The 17,409-nt window shown below is 36.3% G+C and overlaps 3 protein-coding genes across 3 annotated transcripts; 1 reads left to right on the forward strand and 2 right to left on the reverse strand.

Moving 5' to 3' along the window:
* Positions 1–1,079: 1,079 nt before the first annotated feature.
* On the reverse strand, positions 1,080–5,298 carry LOC140777119 (endoglucanase 24-like). The gene is made up of 6 exons (XM_073121029.1): positions 4,850–5,298; positions 4,471–4,754; positions 3,283–3,720; positions 3,039–3,186; positions 1,927–2,093; positions 1,080–1,645 (listed from the first exon to the last, which is right to left on the reverse strand). The coding sequence occupies exons 1-6, from the start codon at positions 5,058–5,060 to the stop codon at positions 1,316–1,318; spliced, it is 1,578 nt and encodes a 525-aa protein (XP_072977130.1). The 5' UTR covers positions 5,061–5,298; the 3' UTR covers positions 1,080–1,315.
* Positions 5,299–8,091: 2,793 nt separating this feature from the next.
* LOC140776060 (seipin-2-like) lies at positions 8,092–11,643 on the reverse strand. Its single transcript, XM_073119621.1, has 2 exons — positions 10,490–11,643; positions 8,092–9,156 (listed from the first exon to the last, which is right to left on the reverse strand). Exons 1-2 carry the CDS (start codon positions 11,501–11,503, stop codon positions 8,707–8,709), a joined length of 1,464 nt encoding a protein of 487 aa, XP_072975722.1. The 5' UTR covers positions 11,504–11,643; the 3' UTR covers positions 8,092–8,706.
* Positions 11,644–13,192: 1,549 nt separating this feature from the next.
* On the forward strand, positions 13,193–17,177 carry LOC140777614 (uncharacterized). Its single transcript, XM_073121846.1, has 6 exons — positions 13,193–13,501; positions 14,474–14,673; positions 16,049–16,189; positions 16,267–16,347; positions 16,723–16,847; positions 16,934–17,177. Exons 1-6 carry the CDS (start codon positions 13,279–13,281, stop codon positions 16,980–16,982), a joined length of 819 nt encoding a protein of 272 aa, XP_072977947.1. The 5' UTR covers positions 13,193–13,278; the 3' UTR covers positions 16,983–17,177.
* Positions 17,178–17,409: the final 232 nt, after the last annotated feature.

Genomic DNA, 17,409 nt, shown 5'->3' on the forward strand with positions numbered 1-17,409 from the left:
AGGTGCATAAAATATAGGATTAATTACGCTTTGACCCCTCAACTATAGATTATTTTCACTTTCACATCCTCAACCATCCAATATAACCAAACCCATTAACAGACTTAACATTGTGAAATGACCGTTATATTTATGGCAAATGATTTAATAAATATTATTAATTCTCTTTATTTATACTCCAAACATCCACTCTATTAGCAATTATGTTCGAATTAAGGTGATTATTGCGGTGGTAATAATATTTAAGAATTTTAATATAATTGCCGCGAGATTATCATGCTCTTTTAAAAGTATCATTCCTTTAGTTAAATCTAACTAATAATAATTAAAACAACTTAGATAAAAATATATATATTACACTTACAGAAATTACTAAAAATAGTCTAAAAGCTATCTACAACGACATTTATCTTATTTTCTGCTAGATAAAAATTATTAATAAATATTTTATATTCTAAACTCAAAAAAGAGAGAATATTTTAGTTATTTATACGTATTTATAAACTTTAATAATAATCTATTAGAAATACTTTGTTAAAAATTAACTATAAATTAACTATACTGAGAATTTTGAAAGAGTAGAAGATATTTTTAGATTCTAATATTTTTAAAAATGTGCCAGCAATTATAATATTTTAAAAAGTTTTCAGTGATAATTATGTAAACAATTTCTAATATTTCTTGTGCTAAGATATTTTGAAAGTTTCAGTGAAAATATATTTTCTTGGGCTAAGATATTAGTTTTCATAAAATTTCGGTATAAAGATAAAATATTTTACATTATGAAATTGTGTTTGTCGTGGAATTCCATTCAATTCAGACATCATCAATACGGTAAATTGTTTATAAGAAAAAAAGAAAGAAAAAAGAAACATATTGGAGTGCAAGTTGATAAACATATTGGAGATCAAGCAAAATGCTACAACAACACGCAGCAAACTGTCGGAGTTTTCAATTTTCTGAAGTACCATCCAGATATCAATGCAATAGATGTAGCGTGAGCAAAAAAAGAACATTGAAAGTGGCTAGAAATTCTCCAGTAATCGCGTTTGGCATTCCACAGTGCAAGACCCAGATCATAGAGGTAATAGGGCTCTCTCATAATTAATTGTTCACCTGATATAGCTTTTGGTACTAATAGCTGACTGGATGCAAGCTTCCATCAGTGCAGTAAACCATTACAATAGCAAAAGAACTGAATGAATCGACATGTACACCGCAGAACATAGTGATAAAACCTTTAATCGGATCACAAACACTGATGCATGTGCATGCTGGAGGCTAGTAGAAGCTATCAAAGAGTGCAGAAAAAAACCTAGGTGAAAGACTGCGCAATGGAGGAGGTTGTAACCAAGCCGGAAAGCAAACCAACAAGGACAGCACTGTTGTAGGTGCTGGGCTCAGCCTGCATGGAATTGTTCCTTTGGTCAATATATGAGTCGTTCTTAAATGGCCCACCGACAAGTGCTCCAGTGGCTAAATTTGGATTCGGAGCAGTTGAAGTAAGCCACTGGAAGCCCTTGCAGCCAGTGTTGGCATTTGATGGAATTGAGGCGCCCCTGTGGTGCACTCGTTGTGGGTAATTGCTCCCATATCCGACAAGGTAGCTAAGCTTCATTGGGTTGTTACCCAAGATGTAATCAACCTGGTAGAGAGGGCACATAAGAAAGAAGAATTAGTTGTTTCTCAATTTGGCTGATCCTTGAAAGTTTGCACCTTCAACTAACCAAGACTATAACGGTAAACGGGCTAACACAAGGAGGTCACACATAACCAAATTTGATATTCTCCTACATCACCAGAACAAAAGATTGACTCACACTCAAAAGATTTGAAAGCTATTCTAGGAGACATAAAAAAATATGCCAATGGCCAGCATCATACAACTAGGTACACTGACGAGAATAAAATGCAAATTATAATTACCTGAGATTTGGCAAAATTACGTAGGTCTGTGGGCGTAAATGATTTTCCACTGCAACTGACTTCTGGTGTCTGTGACGTGAGCATGTAGTCACTGTAAAGAACAGCAAGAAATGAAGCAGCCACAGGATGCTGAAGAGCATTCCAGTCACTTATCCAAAGCAATCCACCTGCATGATATATACAGATATCGTCATGAAGACCTGGTAATCAGATGAGTTATTATAATTAACAGCTTTGAATGACTCCTTGAAATATTGTCCTAGACTAACCATGTATTATCATCGAAGGAGAAAATGGAAAATGACAAAAGAAAATGCCTTTGGTAATTATGATTATCCCTAAATCAAATGGCATTGAAAGAACGAAAAAAGAACAGAGAACAAAGAATGTCCCACTAAAGTAGTTGATTAAATGCAACAAAAGCGTATGTCAAACACAAGGAACACCTAACGAGATTTATATGTAGACAAATGTTGAGCTGAGACCCATAAGTACAGAAAGATAAACAACTTAGAGTTGGAATACCATTTGTGTAGATGAACATCAGGCATTATTCGTGCAAAAGAAGATGCAAATGTGGTTTCACTTCTAATATGATAAAGAAATGAAATAACAAACATAAAGAAATGAAATAACAAACTGATACACAGTGTCTTGCACTCTGATTACAGCAATATGATAACAGTCGTTATGTCGAAGGCATAGCTTCCCTTATGTTGAAACGAGGAAAGTTCAGATCCAACATCTCAGTTCTAGTGTATGTTTTCTAAGGCATGATTTCCTTTATGTTGAAAAGAGGAAAGTTCAAATCCAACACCTCAGTTCTAGTGCATGTTTTTTTTCTTCTCCAACCTACAAGCTGTCCTTGCCGTCTGTGATACAACCTCCTTTAAATTCAGAATTGTAATTGACTACTGATTCTGTCTTAAATAGAAGAGTCTAAGAAATGATAATCGAGAAGAGCATAAAGAAACCATATAAGTATATGACAGTGTTGACAATTAGCTATTTTCACATAGTGCTGTTAAAACAGCAAACTTACAAAAGAGAAAAGACAGCATATTTGTAGTAATTCATAGTGTTAAACAAAACAAAGAAGGTGTTCAATGTACCATCTGTTCTACTAGAAGTGGCTGTTGGGGAATCTGGTAAAAGACCACAAACTACAGCTTCAGCTGTTTTCCTATACATCCGAAGACCTGTGTTTTCTGCATTTGAGGATTGTTTTGAACCAAAGATATTTATTCTGGACAAAAGAACCTGTAAAATTGTTGCAACTGGCTTTAGATGAGGCAAAAGAAAACTAACTACAACCCATAGTAGCGTTACTGTGAATGACGTGGTGATTATATATACCTGGGTTCCCGCACGTTTGTCATCCCAACTAAACCATGTTGGTCTTCCCCAGTCAGCAAAAGCTTTTCCATTTTTGACGGTGACATAACTGAGATATGTTTGATCTCCAGTGGCATGATAAAGCCAACTAGCAGCCCACAAGAGTTCATCTTCATAACCTGTAGAGTTGTAGTAGCTCTGAACTTGTGGGATGCTGACACTGTAGGAACCTCTGTATGCATCAGCAAAAGTGAACAGCTGCTGGGCATGTTGAAGAAGCACATCTGAATAACTTGTATTAATTGGCTTGAAAACTAAGGAAGATGCAGCCAGAGCTGCCGCTGTCTCTGCAGCCACCTCTGTTCCTGGAACTGTCTTGTTAATCTGTGTTACTGGCCTTTTCTCAGCCATTAATTCTGGTCTCTCCCAACATTTATGATCTATATCAGGATCGCCCACCTACCAATCAGAATTAAAGCTTTTCAGACAGATTTTAAGAATTATCAAGTGAATTTGCTACTTTCTTTTTCCCCTCAAATCCAAAGTAGACTTAATAGTGCATCTAAGATGGACGTTCTTCTGATTACTCTTGTGGAGTAACAAAAGGGCAAATGAGACAATCGGACTGGAACGTAAAGGAGAAAAGGAAATATGACAAAAGTTAATCACTTACATGACAAGCAAATGAGAAGTCCATTCACTTGCTTATGTCTTGTAAAATGATTGCTCTGATTGCTAGTATGGCATGAAATAAACAAAACCAATAGCAATACGGCAAGAGTAGACTGACGTGAATAGAAAGAGGGCAAGCAACATGGTGAATTTTTTGTTACAATATTCTTACTAGAAAGGAACAACGAGGCAAGAAGAACACTACTTACAATAACTAGGTCCATAAACTTTGTCTTAACTCGTACGAGTAGCATTAATTTATTGGTCTAACCATTTAATTCTTCTTAGGTAGCACATAAATATAGCAAAGCATTCAATTTCAAAAAGATCATTTTTAATCAATTAAAGTAGGCAAAAGATGGATTAAACCAGCAATAGAAGACACTTATAATGACATAGATCTATGATGTCCTCATGACAGGAACTCAATACAAGAAAGCCATGAGGTTTGATTGCACAAACTAGTTAGGTACCTTAGCTAAACATTCAGGTAACCCTGCCTTGTTGGAAATCTGAAAAGAAACCAACAAATATTACCTGAATATATAGCACATTTTCAGAAGGATGGGCATTGATCAAATAATCCGTGATCCACTTCAGCGCATCCAGAGCTGAGTCAAGCTGCTTCGCGGCCTTCATCTGATCACCATACTCAAGAATAGACCATGACAACACGGTCGCCGTAAAAGCCATTGGAAAACCAAACTTCATGTGATCCCCTGCATCATACATCCCTTTGGATAAATCCACTCCTTCTTCACTCCCATCTTTCAGAGCTGAATCCCCTCTCCAAGGAATTTTGTTATTAACCAATTTCCCAGCTGCGTACAATTGAGAACACAAATCAACAAGATCCAACAAAAAAAAAAAACTTTTTTTAACCAGAAAATAAATTAAAGATAGAAAGGGAAGGTACATTTCTGCACTTGAAAGAACTGGAGAGCCACGGAGAGCGCATCCCCGTACTTCTGGTCGATCGCCCCCGGTGGCCCGGGAACCGGGAGGACCTCGGCGTGGTGGGGCTTCCTCTTCTTGATTGCCACCACGGCCGCGGTGACCACGAGAGCCGCGACCACGAGCACGATCAACCATCCACCGCATCCTTTAGTATACTTGGAAACCCCCATTTTCGAATCCTTAAGCTCTACCTATCGCATTAGCTAAATCTAGAGTTGGATCTCCTCAATCCCCTCCAAACTGACCAAAACACTGGTAAAGAGACGAGAGATCTCCGCTACGCTCGAGCTCCAGGCGAGAAATTTCTAGGGTTTGATGGAGTTATCGCGTTGTTGGATCTCTGAGAGAGAGAGAGAGGAGAGAGAGAGAGAGAGAGGGAGGGAGGAGTACCAGAGCTTGCGGGAGCTGTGAGGCGGGACAGATCTCTCTCTATATTTGCGCTGTTGCTATAAGCGAAATTACTAAAATACCCTCACCTTTTACTGAGATTAGCCAATGCCCCGACCGACACGAGGCGGGTAGATCCGCTGCCCCGAAATGGATCGTATCAGCTGGTTTCGTGCTAACAGCGGGTAGATTCATGGGGGAGGAGCGTCCCCGTAACTTTCCCCGTGGGGATCTCCCATTGGCCAAGGTGCTGCTCGGTGTCGGACCAAGTTGACGTACGATGCGGGTCAGGTATCGCCGACTAGGCCGTCGCTGGTGTTTGGTGCCAAATAAGGTGACGACGTCGTATCCTACCACACGGTGGTGCCCGTCCGAAAGCTGATAAAGTATAAGCCAATCATGACTTTTGCTGTTATAATACTAACACCGGATCCGGTACCAGCTTGATATATATATATATATATATATATATATATATATATAAACTACATGAACAACACGAACTCGGACCGTAGAAATACTCAAATACCTCCTCTGGAAGGTGTGAGGTTTTATATTTAAGCTAATTACGTTTTCCACCTCGGACAGTCTCCATCATTAATTTAATGGATTAATTAAACACTTCTACTTTAATATAAATATAATATACAAAGAGATCGTTGCTAGGTCACTGTAGGGACTTTTCCTGTGGCAATTTTTTCGCTATTTATATCTATATATTATTTTGATGGAATTTGAATGCCGAGCGCCTTCCGTCCTGCATCAACGGTTGGGCTAAGTACTGGAGTCTGCTGGATGGTGAGACCACACCAACTAACCAATAATTGTAATCTTAATTAACTTACAAATTTTCCCTTATTTATGACTAAAAATTAAATTATCTTTGAACTTTTATTTATATCATTTTTACCTCCTCTGAAGTTTAGACTAATATAAAGTTTTTTTTTTTATCTAAAATAACGAAAAATAGGAAATTAAATTTACTCACCTTGTCATGTTCTTCAATTTTAAAATAATATGGACTTTTATCCTCCTCTATCTTTTTCAATATATGATTACAAGTCTTAAATCTTAGTTAATAATATATAATTATCATATATATGATCATGGAAGAAAATTTTCAATTGTCTTAAAAATAAAATATAGGTAGAAGATTCATATTTACTCGGACAATAGAATTATTAATACCACAGGGGTATTATAGTAATTAAATATTTTTTTAATGGATTAAAAAGTTAATAGTTTAGTATTAATGTAAACTATAAGAGACAAACTGATACAAATATAAGATCACTAGTAGTTTAATTTCACGCTTAACAACATGGGTAATTTGTAATATAACACCCTATCTTTTTATTAATTTTTAATTAACACTCTATATTTAAAAAGTTCGTAACTAGAGCCCCCTTTATTCTATAATTTTTATATAACACCACGTGTTATTTGACTAACTAGCATTAACTCTAGTCAATAATTTTTCTAACCGATTAAATTATTAAAATACCCTTATAAAATATGTAGTCTTGAGTCACCCTCCTTAACCCATATCTCACCCTAGCTCATTCTATCAAATTTTATACTTTTCTTTCTACATTTAATCACTCTACTCTATCAAACCAGAAGGTAATTTAGGTATTTAAAAGTATATTTAACATTCTAACAAAATATTCCTTGGTTGATAATTTGATACCCTTCTATTTTAATGTCATATTAAAATTATAGAAAAAAATATGGAATTACAAATTCCTTAATTAATAAAAAATAATAGAAATATAGGGTGTTATGTTAAAAATTCCTAAGATAATAATATAATTATCATCTTGATAGATACCGTACGCCAACTCGGTCACCAACCCCTCTCTCTCTCTATATATATAATATATATAAAAATATAATATTATAGAACTCGGTCATTTGATAGTTGATAGTGTGAGCCTAACGACCAAACTAACCACTAAGCATTAGCTACTTGCCTACTTCTTCACTATCGAGTTACATTTTGTGGTCATATTTTTTTCACACGTACTCTAATGAAATATTTTTATTATCCAGTTATTCACTTATATCCTTTTTAAACTCCTTTTTTTAAAGAAAAAGTTTGCATATATCTTTTTAAATTAAGAATGAAAATAATTATATAGACCTCTAAGTTAAAAGTCTTTCTAATTTAGAGTGTATGGAAAACGATATACCCGCTATGCTTTTAAACTTGCCTCTTCCATTCTGTGCATAATTATAAACGACAACTGGGATCAACTTAAATCAATCAACATCTAACGTATAACTTTTAAAATATCCTTACGATGCGATTGCAGAAGCTAAACTTTTTCAAGAACATTTTTATCAAGAGTGTTGTACTAAATTTGGTTGGTATGAAGTGTTTCAAGGAGAGTTAACTTCATCCTTAGAGTTAGAAAATCATTGGCAAACGGAGTAGTTGGATTACAGGATGCTAGTCATAAATTTTATTAAAATGAAGTATTTTTTAGAATAATTCTTCCCATGTAGTTCCTCAAAATGTGTAGATGTGAGTGAGGTTGATTCAAAATAGAACATAAAGTTATTATTGCTGTAATCTCTGGTTGAATGAAATCCTCACCAAAAGTCTTCTATTATGTCTTCATCTTAACTCTTAAGCAATTCTTTAATTACAGTGGCTGAGGGGATGCTTTCCATGCCACTGGTCAGGCAGGCTGGTGGGACCCATGACTAAGATCTCTATTTGTTATAATTAAAGTTGTACACATGAATTGACTAACACTCAATGCCTTACAACTTTTTTCAGAGACGTTACAACTTATCAGCTTTCCAACCAAATACTAATGTCGCATTGGTTAGTACCTTTCAACCTTTAAGATGCCTCTAGCCCCTGTTAATATTCATAGATGAACACAACAATCAACAAAATAGGGACATGTCTGTGGGCTAGTTTGACATCTTATTCTGCTATCCTCTATGAGCTTTTCAAAATTGCTTTACAAATTGCAATGTCAATTGACTGTCTCACAAAAATACATCAAGAATACAGTAAGTAGTTTCTACAGAAAGGTTCAAAACCTCTGGTTCCTGGCCTGACCTGAATCTTGCCCTATCAAACCAAACCTGTGCATGTATCATAAGTGGACACTGTCATATTTTCACTTTGGCCACTAATCAATATACCCAACTCAGTCAGACTCTCAGTACGAAAAACATTTTAGGTTCCATTCATCAGGCTAGATCAAAATTTGACTGCAGAAATTTTGGTCCCGAGCCCAAGCTCGAGCCCGGCCATCTCGGGAGATGGCCGAGGTTTTAATGTTTTATGTGCCGCGGATGAGCTAGCCTGGTCTATTGTCCCTTCCTACCAACCGCCTTGGCGTTAGTCTTAAGACTGCTAGTTCTCCATCAGTTTATCTAGCACTATACATTTCTGTTCTCCGAACACTTTTATCTATTATGAGACCCTCTAAGCTGAGTCCGTGGGAGTAAAACAGGGTTACAGCAAACCAGAACAATGAGCAACTCGAAGATGAAGAGCCCCATACTGATCCAGATAAATACTGTCCTCCTCCAGCTCCATGTGATCCTCTTGAACAGAGGAAGCTCGGACTCGAGCTTTAAAGACGCGGCATATATCTCAGGTATACCAGCACCAGCCCTGAATTCTGCCCTTTGTTCGAGGATGATCCTTATGCAAGTCGTCGGCTCGAGTCCTTCAGTAAAGCCCCTCATTCGTATTTTGAGGACCTGCTCCTCCGAGGAATAGCCAGCCAGTAGAGGAACACTTTTTAGGAAGGTCTCCAGGAAGTGCATGTAAGAACTCTTAAACCGTAGCATGGATGGTTGGGTTGTAGTAGACTTCACTTTGCCTTCTGCAGATAGAAACTCTACTCTGACCTGAAGTCAGGAAAAGAAAAGAAAAAAGGAACGCTGAGCCAAAAGCCAGTACAGCCAACATGACATCTATCTAAGAGGATGAAAGAAGGTAAAAATAACAACGCATCATCTGTTCAGATGTGTTGTTAACTAGCATATCTGCGAAGATCAAAGAGACATGAAAGGTAAAAAGTGCATCAAATATAAAAGGAAATCTGAGACTTGTAAAACAGGAGGAAACTACATGAGATCTAATAATTGAATGCAACTTATTAGAATAACAATTATGCTTTAGTTAATGAGCAATCACACGATAATTCTATAGAATATCTCATGCAAGGAAGCATATTAAAACCTAATTAATTTGTGGTCCTACTATCTTGAGTCTTGCTATCTATAATTCCACCCAAAATACTGTATAGTTTTAATACAACCTGGATGTCAATCCTATAGTATGATTGTAGGCAGGGGGAGAGAGTGGTTATGTGGAGAGTTCCAAATAGATGCATTATGATGCAGCATGCAGTGGAAATGCATGTACAAGAGAACTAAAGAACAATTTCATACTGAGAAAGAGCATCTCATGTGTAACTTTTAAGTTATTTCTCTCACTCAGAGTATTACAAAGTACAGACTGAATTTAAGTGATGAATTATCAGGAAAGAAGCTAGCCTATTCAAGAAATATTAAATGGGGACTAATTGGAAATAAACCAAAGACAAGTGGATCAAAATCCATAATCTAACCAGGTTATGAGTTATAACCTACACCTCATCTGACAACAAAAATTTGAGATTTGAGGCTGTCATGAAAACATCAGTTAGCAAACCATCCAATATTCTTATCATGGGATTAGACCACAAAAAGGACTCTGTTGGGAAAACCAACCATGCTAGACAAGCTTGGGCTAATGATAAAGGAAAAGAAAATTTATAAGTACCATATGGAGCAAGCATCATCTTACCCAACATAAAAAGTTAACTAGGTGGATCTAAGAGATACAGAATCAGTTAGCATTTCCTAAGACTGAATAAACCCAATGAAGTCCCCGAAGTTCTTGAATTTGAGTTTCTAAGAATGGTTGTCCATTTAAAATTGAAATTACAGTGAGGATCAAGTAAAAAATCACAGCTTGTATTTATCAGTCAAGCACAGAATACTGCTCTTCTTCATATTCCTTGTCTTGTAAATGATTTTTTTACTTATCTAGCCTACATTCTACAACTAATTATTTTCTTCTGTATTTTTCTTACAATATTACTTAGTAACAAATTACCTCTGTATTCTCTTTTCATATACTTTGATTCATTGAATATGCAAGAGCTATCATATGAGTTCACATAAATGAAATTACCTGGAAAACCCCAAGTTTCCTGTTATAGTCAGATTCTGGCAATGTTAACGTGATAGTCAACTGCAACTTATGATTCGGCGGCACCAGCCGCCTATCCGTGTGACCACTCGATCCACCCTTTCCCTCAGAAGAACCCCAATCACCAAAACATGATGAGATCGGCACAAGAGCGACCGGGCTAGCTTTCGTGTAATCAAAATTCAAATCCTCCTTCATCTGGACCGGCTCCTCCACGATCCTCCCCATTAACACACCGCCACCCAAGAAGGCAGCTGCCAGGAGCCCAGACAGCACAATGCTAACATAAATAGCCCAAAAACTCCCCCAAATCAACCTCATTGCCAATCTTCCCACTCCATGCTGACTCCCAAGCCTCTCGTGCACCAAAGACCCAGCCTTCTCTAATAAAATCTTCCATACGGATAAACTCCTCGCCATTATACCATCTCTTGCTCGTCTTAAAGAGCCAAGAGGATCAATAACAAGCAAGAACGAAAAATACAGCAACCAAAATGGAAACTTTACGGTACCGATCAGCAAACCTAGCTGAAAGATGATAGCTTTGATCACAAAACCAGCGATCGATTCCAGTAGACTCGATTCCACATCACGAGGAGCGCTTGTAGCCGACGAACCTATAATCTCTGTCTCCTCGTCTCTGCCAGTACTGATTCGATCAGAAGTAAGTGTCGATCTCGAATCAGCGGGTTTATCGGCGACAACCTCCTCTTTAAGGCCGCTTAGGTTCTTGCTCTGCTTCTCTCCGGGCGTATCGATACCGGCGGCGATCCGAGACCTCCGGCGGCGGAGGGAGGACGGAGATTTCTGAGGGAGGTCATGTTCTACGGCGATGGAGGAGGAGGAGGAGATCGGCGAAGGCGGTGGAGGTGGAGGTGGAGGTGGCGGAGAAGGATCGAGGTTTTCTTGGGGATCGGGAGGAGGAAAGGCATCGAGGGCGTCGAAGAAGGCGTCGCAGTCGGAGATGGGGTTGAAGTTGGTCTTGGAGGAATCCATGGGAGGAGAGCGGTTGGAGGGAGAGGGAGGGAGGGAGGAAGGAGAGGAGGGGGGAAAAGATCTGTGAGATTGAGGCAGTTCATGGGATTTGGAGAAGGTCGTGGGCCGGGGAAGGGGATGGGGAAGGGGTTGGACCGAGTACTCTGGATGAACGAGATCGAGTTAGCGAGAAGAGGTAACAAATTTTTTGTTGGGAATTTTATAATCAGATCCATTATTTTTTCAATAATTTTTATTTAACGCCCAGGATTAAAATAAATAGTATTAAAAATATATTAAAAATATTTTATAAAATACTCAAATTACTCTTATCTAAGAAGGAGAAAAAGAAAAGGAGGTGATCGAGAAGAGAAAATAAGATAAAATAAGAGAAAATGTGACGACAGCGGTATCATGAGAGGAGTGACGGGAAAAATGTAATGTAAAATAACGAACGGGTAGCGAGGTGAGAGTATTTTAATAATTAGTTAATATTAGATAGCTAAAATAATATTAGGATGTTAAATAAAAATTATAGAAAAATATAAGGGGTTGAATTATGAAGTGAATAAAAAAAATAAAAATGTACTATATGACTTATAAATTCATATTTTTTAAGAGAAATTGTACTTGCAAATTAACAATGTGGTTTAACTTAATTTTACAAAAATTATCATATATTTTTACTTAATTACTTAATCCTAGCGTTGACCTAAGGTACACATTTAATTTTTTTTATCATATTTGGTAAACTAAAAAAGTTTTTCAACTTATCTAAAATAATAATCATCAAAATTTAAATAATAAAAATATATTAAATATAATGAATATGTGTGTTGTTTTTGTCATAGATATGCCTTTTTAAATCATATAAATATTATTTTAGGTGCTTCTAAAATTTTATCAAACATCTAAATTTTATGTATAAGACTACAACGAGGATCTTCAAATTCAATTTCTTAAAATATGATAAAAATAATAATAATTGTAACGAAAGAGTGATGACCACTTTGGATAGATCATTCCCTTGTTGATCCAGATATATTAAGTCTTTCGCTCTGTGACCAAGTTTAGCTAATTTTATTGTCACCTTGTGCATTCTCTCGCCAAATTTCTTTAATAGCTCCTCCATGTTTAAATTTTTGAACACCCAATATATTTGTATTTGAATAGAAACAACATATGAATTGTGATATTTACAGTCTTGCTAAGACTTCACTGTATATTTACATACCTTCTTCATGCCTATCTTAGAAAGAGTACATAAAGTAAGTAGTCAATCTTAATACTTCCTCTTTTTTCATGTAAATCTTCTGAGAGAGTAATGAGTATACAACCAAGTAGCCTATTTCATTAACTCTTTTTTTAAGCCAAGCGGATCTATCCCTATAATCTCCTTAAAAGTTTGTTAAGTTTAATCTTAGAAAAGAATCCAATCCTATGTGATCCAATATTTAGGCAAGCTATAGCTAGTACAAATATAAATTGAATTTCCTTGTTATTATCTTGTGTTCGAAATAGAACAATGTTTTTTTGAAGGAAATTCCCAGAGATTAAACATTAAGCTTATTTATTCAGATATATATTTATTTATTTTTCCAGATCTTAAGGGTGTTTTATTTTTTGGAATGTAATATTAGAGTTACCAATTTAGTTCCCAATAAAATCGTCTCAAAAATCTAAATATACCCTTCCGAACACTATAAGGTATTCGAATACCATCACGAAGCATCGAAAACTGTCTTCCGCTTAGTCTCGGACGCGATCGCGATCGATTGGATTGATCCAAGGAGCAGATGCGGGGGTCGAGGGGGCCGATCAACGCGGTGGTGGGATGGGTGAAGCGGCAGCCGCCCAAGGTGAAGGCGTTCCTCGCCGTGGTGACCGGGATGGCGGCGCTCGTGTTCATCCGGTTCGTCGTCCACGACCACGACAACCTATTCGTCGCCGCGGAGGCGGCGCACGCAATTGGCATCTCCGTCCTCATCTATAAGCTCACAAAGGAGAAGACTTGCGCTGGTTTGAGACCCCCTCTCCCTCTAAAAATCCTCCCTTTCTATCTTGGTTAAAATTTGATTGATTTGATCGTGAATTGGTACATGTCTACGTGGATTTGTCTGAATCGTAAGACTAGTGTTGTTTTCCTGTTTGATTCGTTGTTCCTAGGAGGAATTGAAGATTAGCGAGCTCAGCATGAAATATTTATGTTCTTTTACGAAGTAGGTTGATATTTCGTAGGCCCAAAGGTTGTTTTTTTCTCCTTCCTTCGGAATCAAATTCAGGTTCTTTCTTTCTTTCTTTCTTCTTTCTAGGTTTTCGAGGGATTGTGATATGGGCTGCAAACAATCTTAATGCTATTCTTCTCCCAGAAACATGAAAAAAAAAAATATATATATCTCAAGCCAAAATGATCATTTAGCAGACCTATCTGTTGGTTGCAGGAAATGGTGGCATGAACAATTCATGATTTGTAGATCAGGGGGATTGCATCTCCAGAAACTGATACATTACTATATTCCACATGCTGGAGCATGAAATTTGGAAAGAGTTGAATATTTATAGTCTAGGCTTGGAAGCAATATAGACATTTATATTTTGACTTTGAGCTTTCAAGCCAATATGTGAGTTGACATTTCCAAAAGTCTTCGTCGAGAGGGAAATACTAGAGCAGTGAATGAATATAGTAGGTGATTGAGGAATGTAAGAGCAATATGCATGCTTCTTCTGCAAGGATGCTATCTATACTTTGAGTTGTTTGCATGTTCAGATAGCTTGTCACATGATGCTTATACTTATTCACATCATGTTTTCAATATTTAAATGACGAGCAAAATGTTGCATTGTGGGATGGTGAGGAGTCAGTGATTTTTCATATTTTGTCTACTCAAGTGAATTTGGCTTTTCTTATTCTAGGCTTCTCAGTAATTGACTTGTAGCAACTGCTCTGATTTACTTAATAATCTGATTTATTTTAAATTTCAAATATTGCAGGACTATCTCTAAAGTCTCAGTATTTAACGGCTTTATTTCTAGCTGTTAGACTTTACTGTAGTTTCGTTATGGAGTATGACATCCACACGCTGCTGGACACTGCTACACTTGTGACTACTCTCTGGGTCATATATATGATACAATTTAAACTAAAATCAAGTTACATGGAGGATAAGGACAACTTTGCAATATATTTTGTGGTAAGACATCTCTTAGTTTCTTGAACCTTGCTATATTAGGCATTTAAAACTGCTAGAACTTGGAGCATATCTTTAATATTATTGATCTTATGGAAACTTGTGTTAGTCATAAAGACAGTTGAGTTTTAGAATATCTTTTATTTCCACTTCTTTCTTATTTAGGTTGGCACTAAAAATTAGTACCAAAGCATTTGTAATACTGTTAGTTTTTTCAGGGATGGAAAAATCTTATGTTCCTTCATTTGTTATATTTAGATTTTGTTGCATGAACTGTTTCATTAATTGGGGGTGATTATGCATCTGTCATGCATCTTTCATCTTGAGGTGGTTAAATAATTACATGCTTGGGTGCCTTGAATATTGCTACCCCATATGCTCAGAGAAGTTCCTATGTAGAATTATCTGGCAAGTGTAATTGTAGTACATTTGATGAAAGCATCATTTCCTAAAGTACTTGTGGTATTCTTTTGGGACCTGCAATAACAATCCTTAATTTGATTTGAGGTAATAATGAGAAGCATATAAAAATCATGCCAGTGTTTTTATCTTTCTACTTCATCCCATTTGGTCTTTTCCATGTTTGCATTTCTGCATTTAGTATCTGGATAATGCTTTAGTTAAATTAGGCTCAGGAAATCTATAAATCTTTGTTGTATGTAACTGCATGATTGTTCTAGCATGGGGAAAGCAAAGTTTTCAAAAGGTCATGTGAAATATCATCTTAATTAACTTTTGCATGGTTCCTAACAATTCATGATTGGGATAAAACAATCATGAGGTCTGGAGCATGCATTGCTTATGGCGATTTTCTTTGATGGATCGGAAAGTGAAAGCATTTAGTGTTTTGATGATCATTTCGTGAAAATTTGATTGGAAAATTTTGTGTTATTATGCAGTCAAATATTGCTCAGTGAAGGAGGAAAAGAAAAGGAAAAACACTATTACTAATCCTTCACTAGGGAGTGCTACATGAGCTTTACATTATTCTATGTTCCTTTTGTTTTCTTTTTTACATCTGTGGGGATTCACTGCAATATATTTAGATTCAAGGAAGTCATGGTATACAATATTGTTGGTCTTATAATCTTATATATGATCATCTGAATGACTTAATCACATGGCCTAGAGTTTCCTACTTGAAAGGCGAGGTTTGGAGAAGTCATTGCTTAATCTCTTTGTTTTCTGTAATGGGAGTAAATCGTGCAATTTGTTACACATCTCATGTGCAGAGAAATTATTGGAATATATAATTTTGAAAGAGCTGTAAGTTCAAACTTAGTGAGCAGAAATATGAAGTATTTTCTCAGTCAAATTCTCATACATATTCGTTTTATTGTGCTGGTTACAAATATAAAAGAATTGATATCATTTGCAGGTCTTGCCTTGTGCCGTACTAGCCCTAATTATTCATCCTTCGACGACACATAATATTCTGAACCGGATATTTTGGGCCTTCTGCGTTTATCTGGAAGCTGTTTCAGTGTTGCCTCAATTACGTCTGATGCAAAACACAAAGGTAAATGTGAAAATATAACTATACAATCCCTTGTATGTTTAGGAGTCAACTGTTCTCACCTTGTCTTTGTTTGGCAGATTGTTGAACCATTCACAGCTCATTATGTATTTGCTTTGGGAGTAGCTAGGTTTTTGAGCTGTGCTCACTGGATTCTTCAGGTTGGCTTTATACATAATTTCTTAAAGACAACCTTAGATTTTTATTTGTTAACCTATTATGCTGATTGAAGTTGGTAGTTCCTGTATTATTTGTGATATAGGAACGTCAGACAACATATAAGCTGTTATAATTATTATTTAAATTTATTATGTAACCAAAGAGATACTTGCTATACTTTGCCTAGTATATGGTTATGAAATAAGCACATTTGACAAACAAAACTTCCCATCATATTTCACCACCAGCGAGGTATAAGTTTGTCTGACAGCTAGTTTCATAATTGATTAAAATAAAAATAGAAATTCATAAATATGGATCTATATGTAATGAAAGAGTAGATACAGTTTACCCAGAGGAACTTCCTATGTTATTAGGTTTTGGATACTCGCGGACAGTTGTTGACGGCTCTGGGATATGGATTGTGGCCTCCTATGGTTCTACTCTCTGAAATTGTTCAAACTTTCATCCTCGCGGACTTCTGCTATTACTATGTGATGAGGTAACAATGCTATTTTTACACCATTGTGCACCTACCTGTAGAGAATTAGTTTCAAATCTTATTCTAATTTGCGCTGTTTGTTACAGTTTGGTTGGTGGGCAACTGGTGCTACGTCTTCCTTCAGGAGTGGTGTGAGATTGAAGCTCAAGATGCAACCTTCTAATGTACCCTGAAATAACCATTGAAACTTTTTCTTCTTTTCCAGGATCTTTTTTTATGGCATTTCTGAGTTATGAACTGATTGTAACAATTTGCACTAAGTTTAACATAAAAGACTTGTTTTTAGAGATTGGAGTTGGAATTGAAGCATTTGATCTGGACTTGCATGAAGTCTGTAACGGCAATTTCCCAATCTTCCAGTAGATTGCTAGTCTAAGACTTGTTTGGCCAAGAAATACTTTTTTTTTCCTACGAAAAATAAAACTAATCTATAAAAATTGATGGTGTCACGTCTCTTGAAAGACTTAGCATATCGATTTATATGATATATATATATATATATAGGAGGGAAAACGTTGAAGCTATTTATCTCTCTTTACCTGGGAGTGATATATATAAAATT

Source organism: Typha angustifolia, chromosome 2 (genome assembly GCF_048772165.1).
Source record: "Typha angustifolia cultivar Huaian chromosome 2, ASM4877216v1, whole genome shotgun sequence".
NCBI classification, from domain to species: Eukaryota; Viridiplantae; Streptophyta; class Magnoliopsida; order Poales; family Typhaceae; genus Typha; species Typha angustifolia.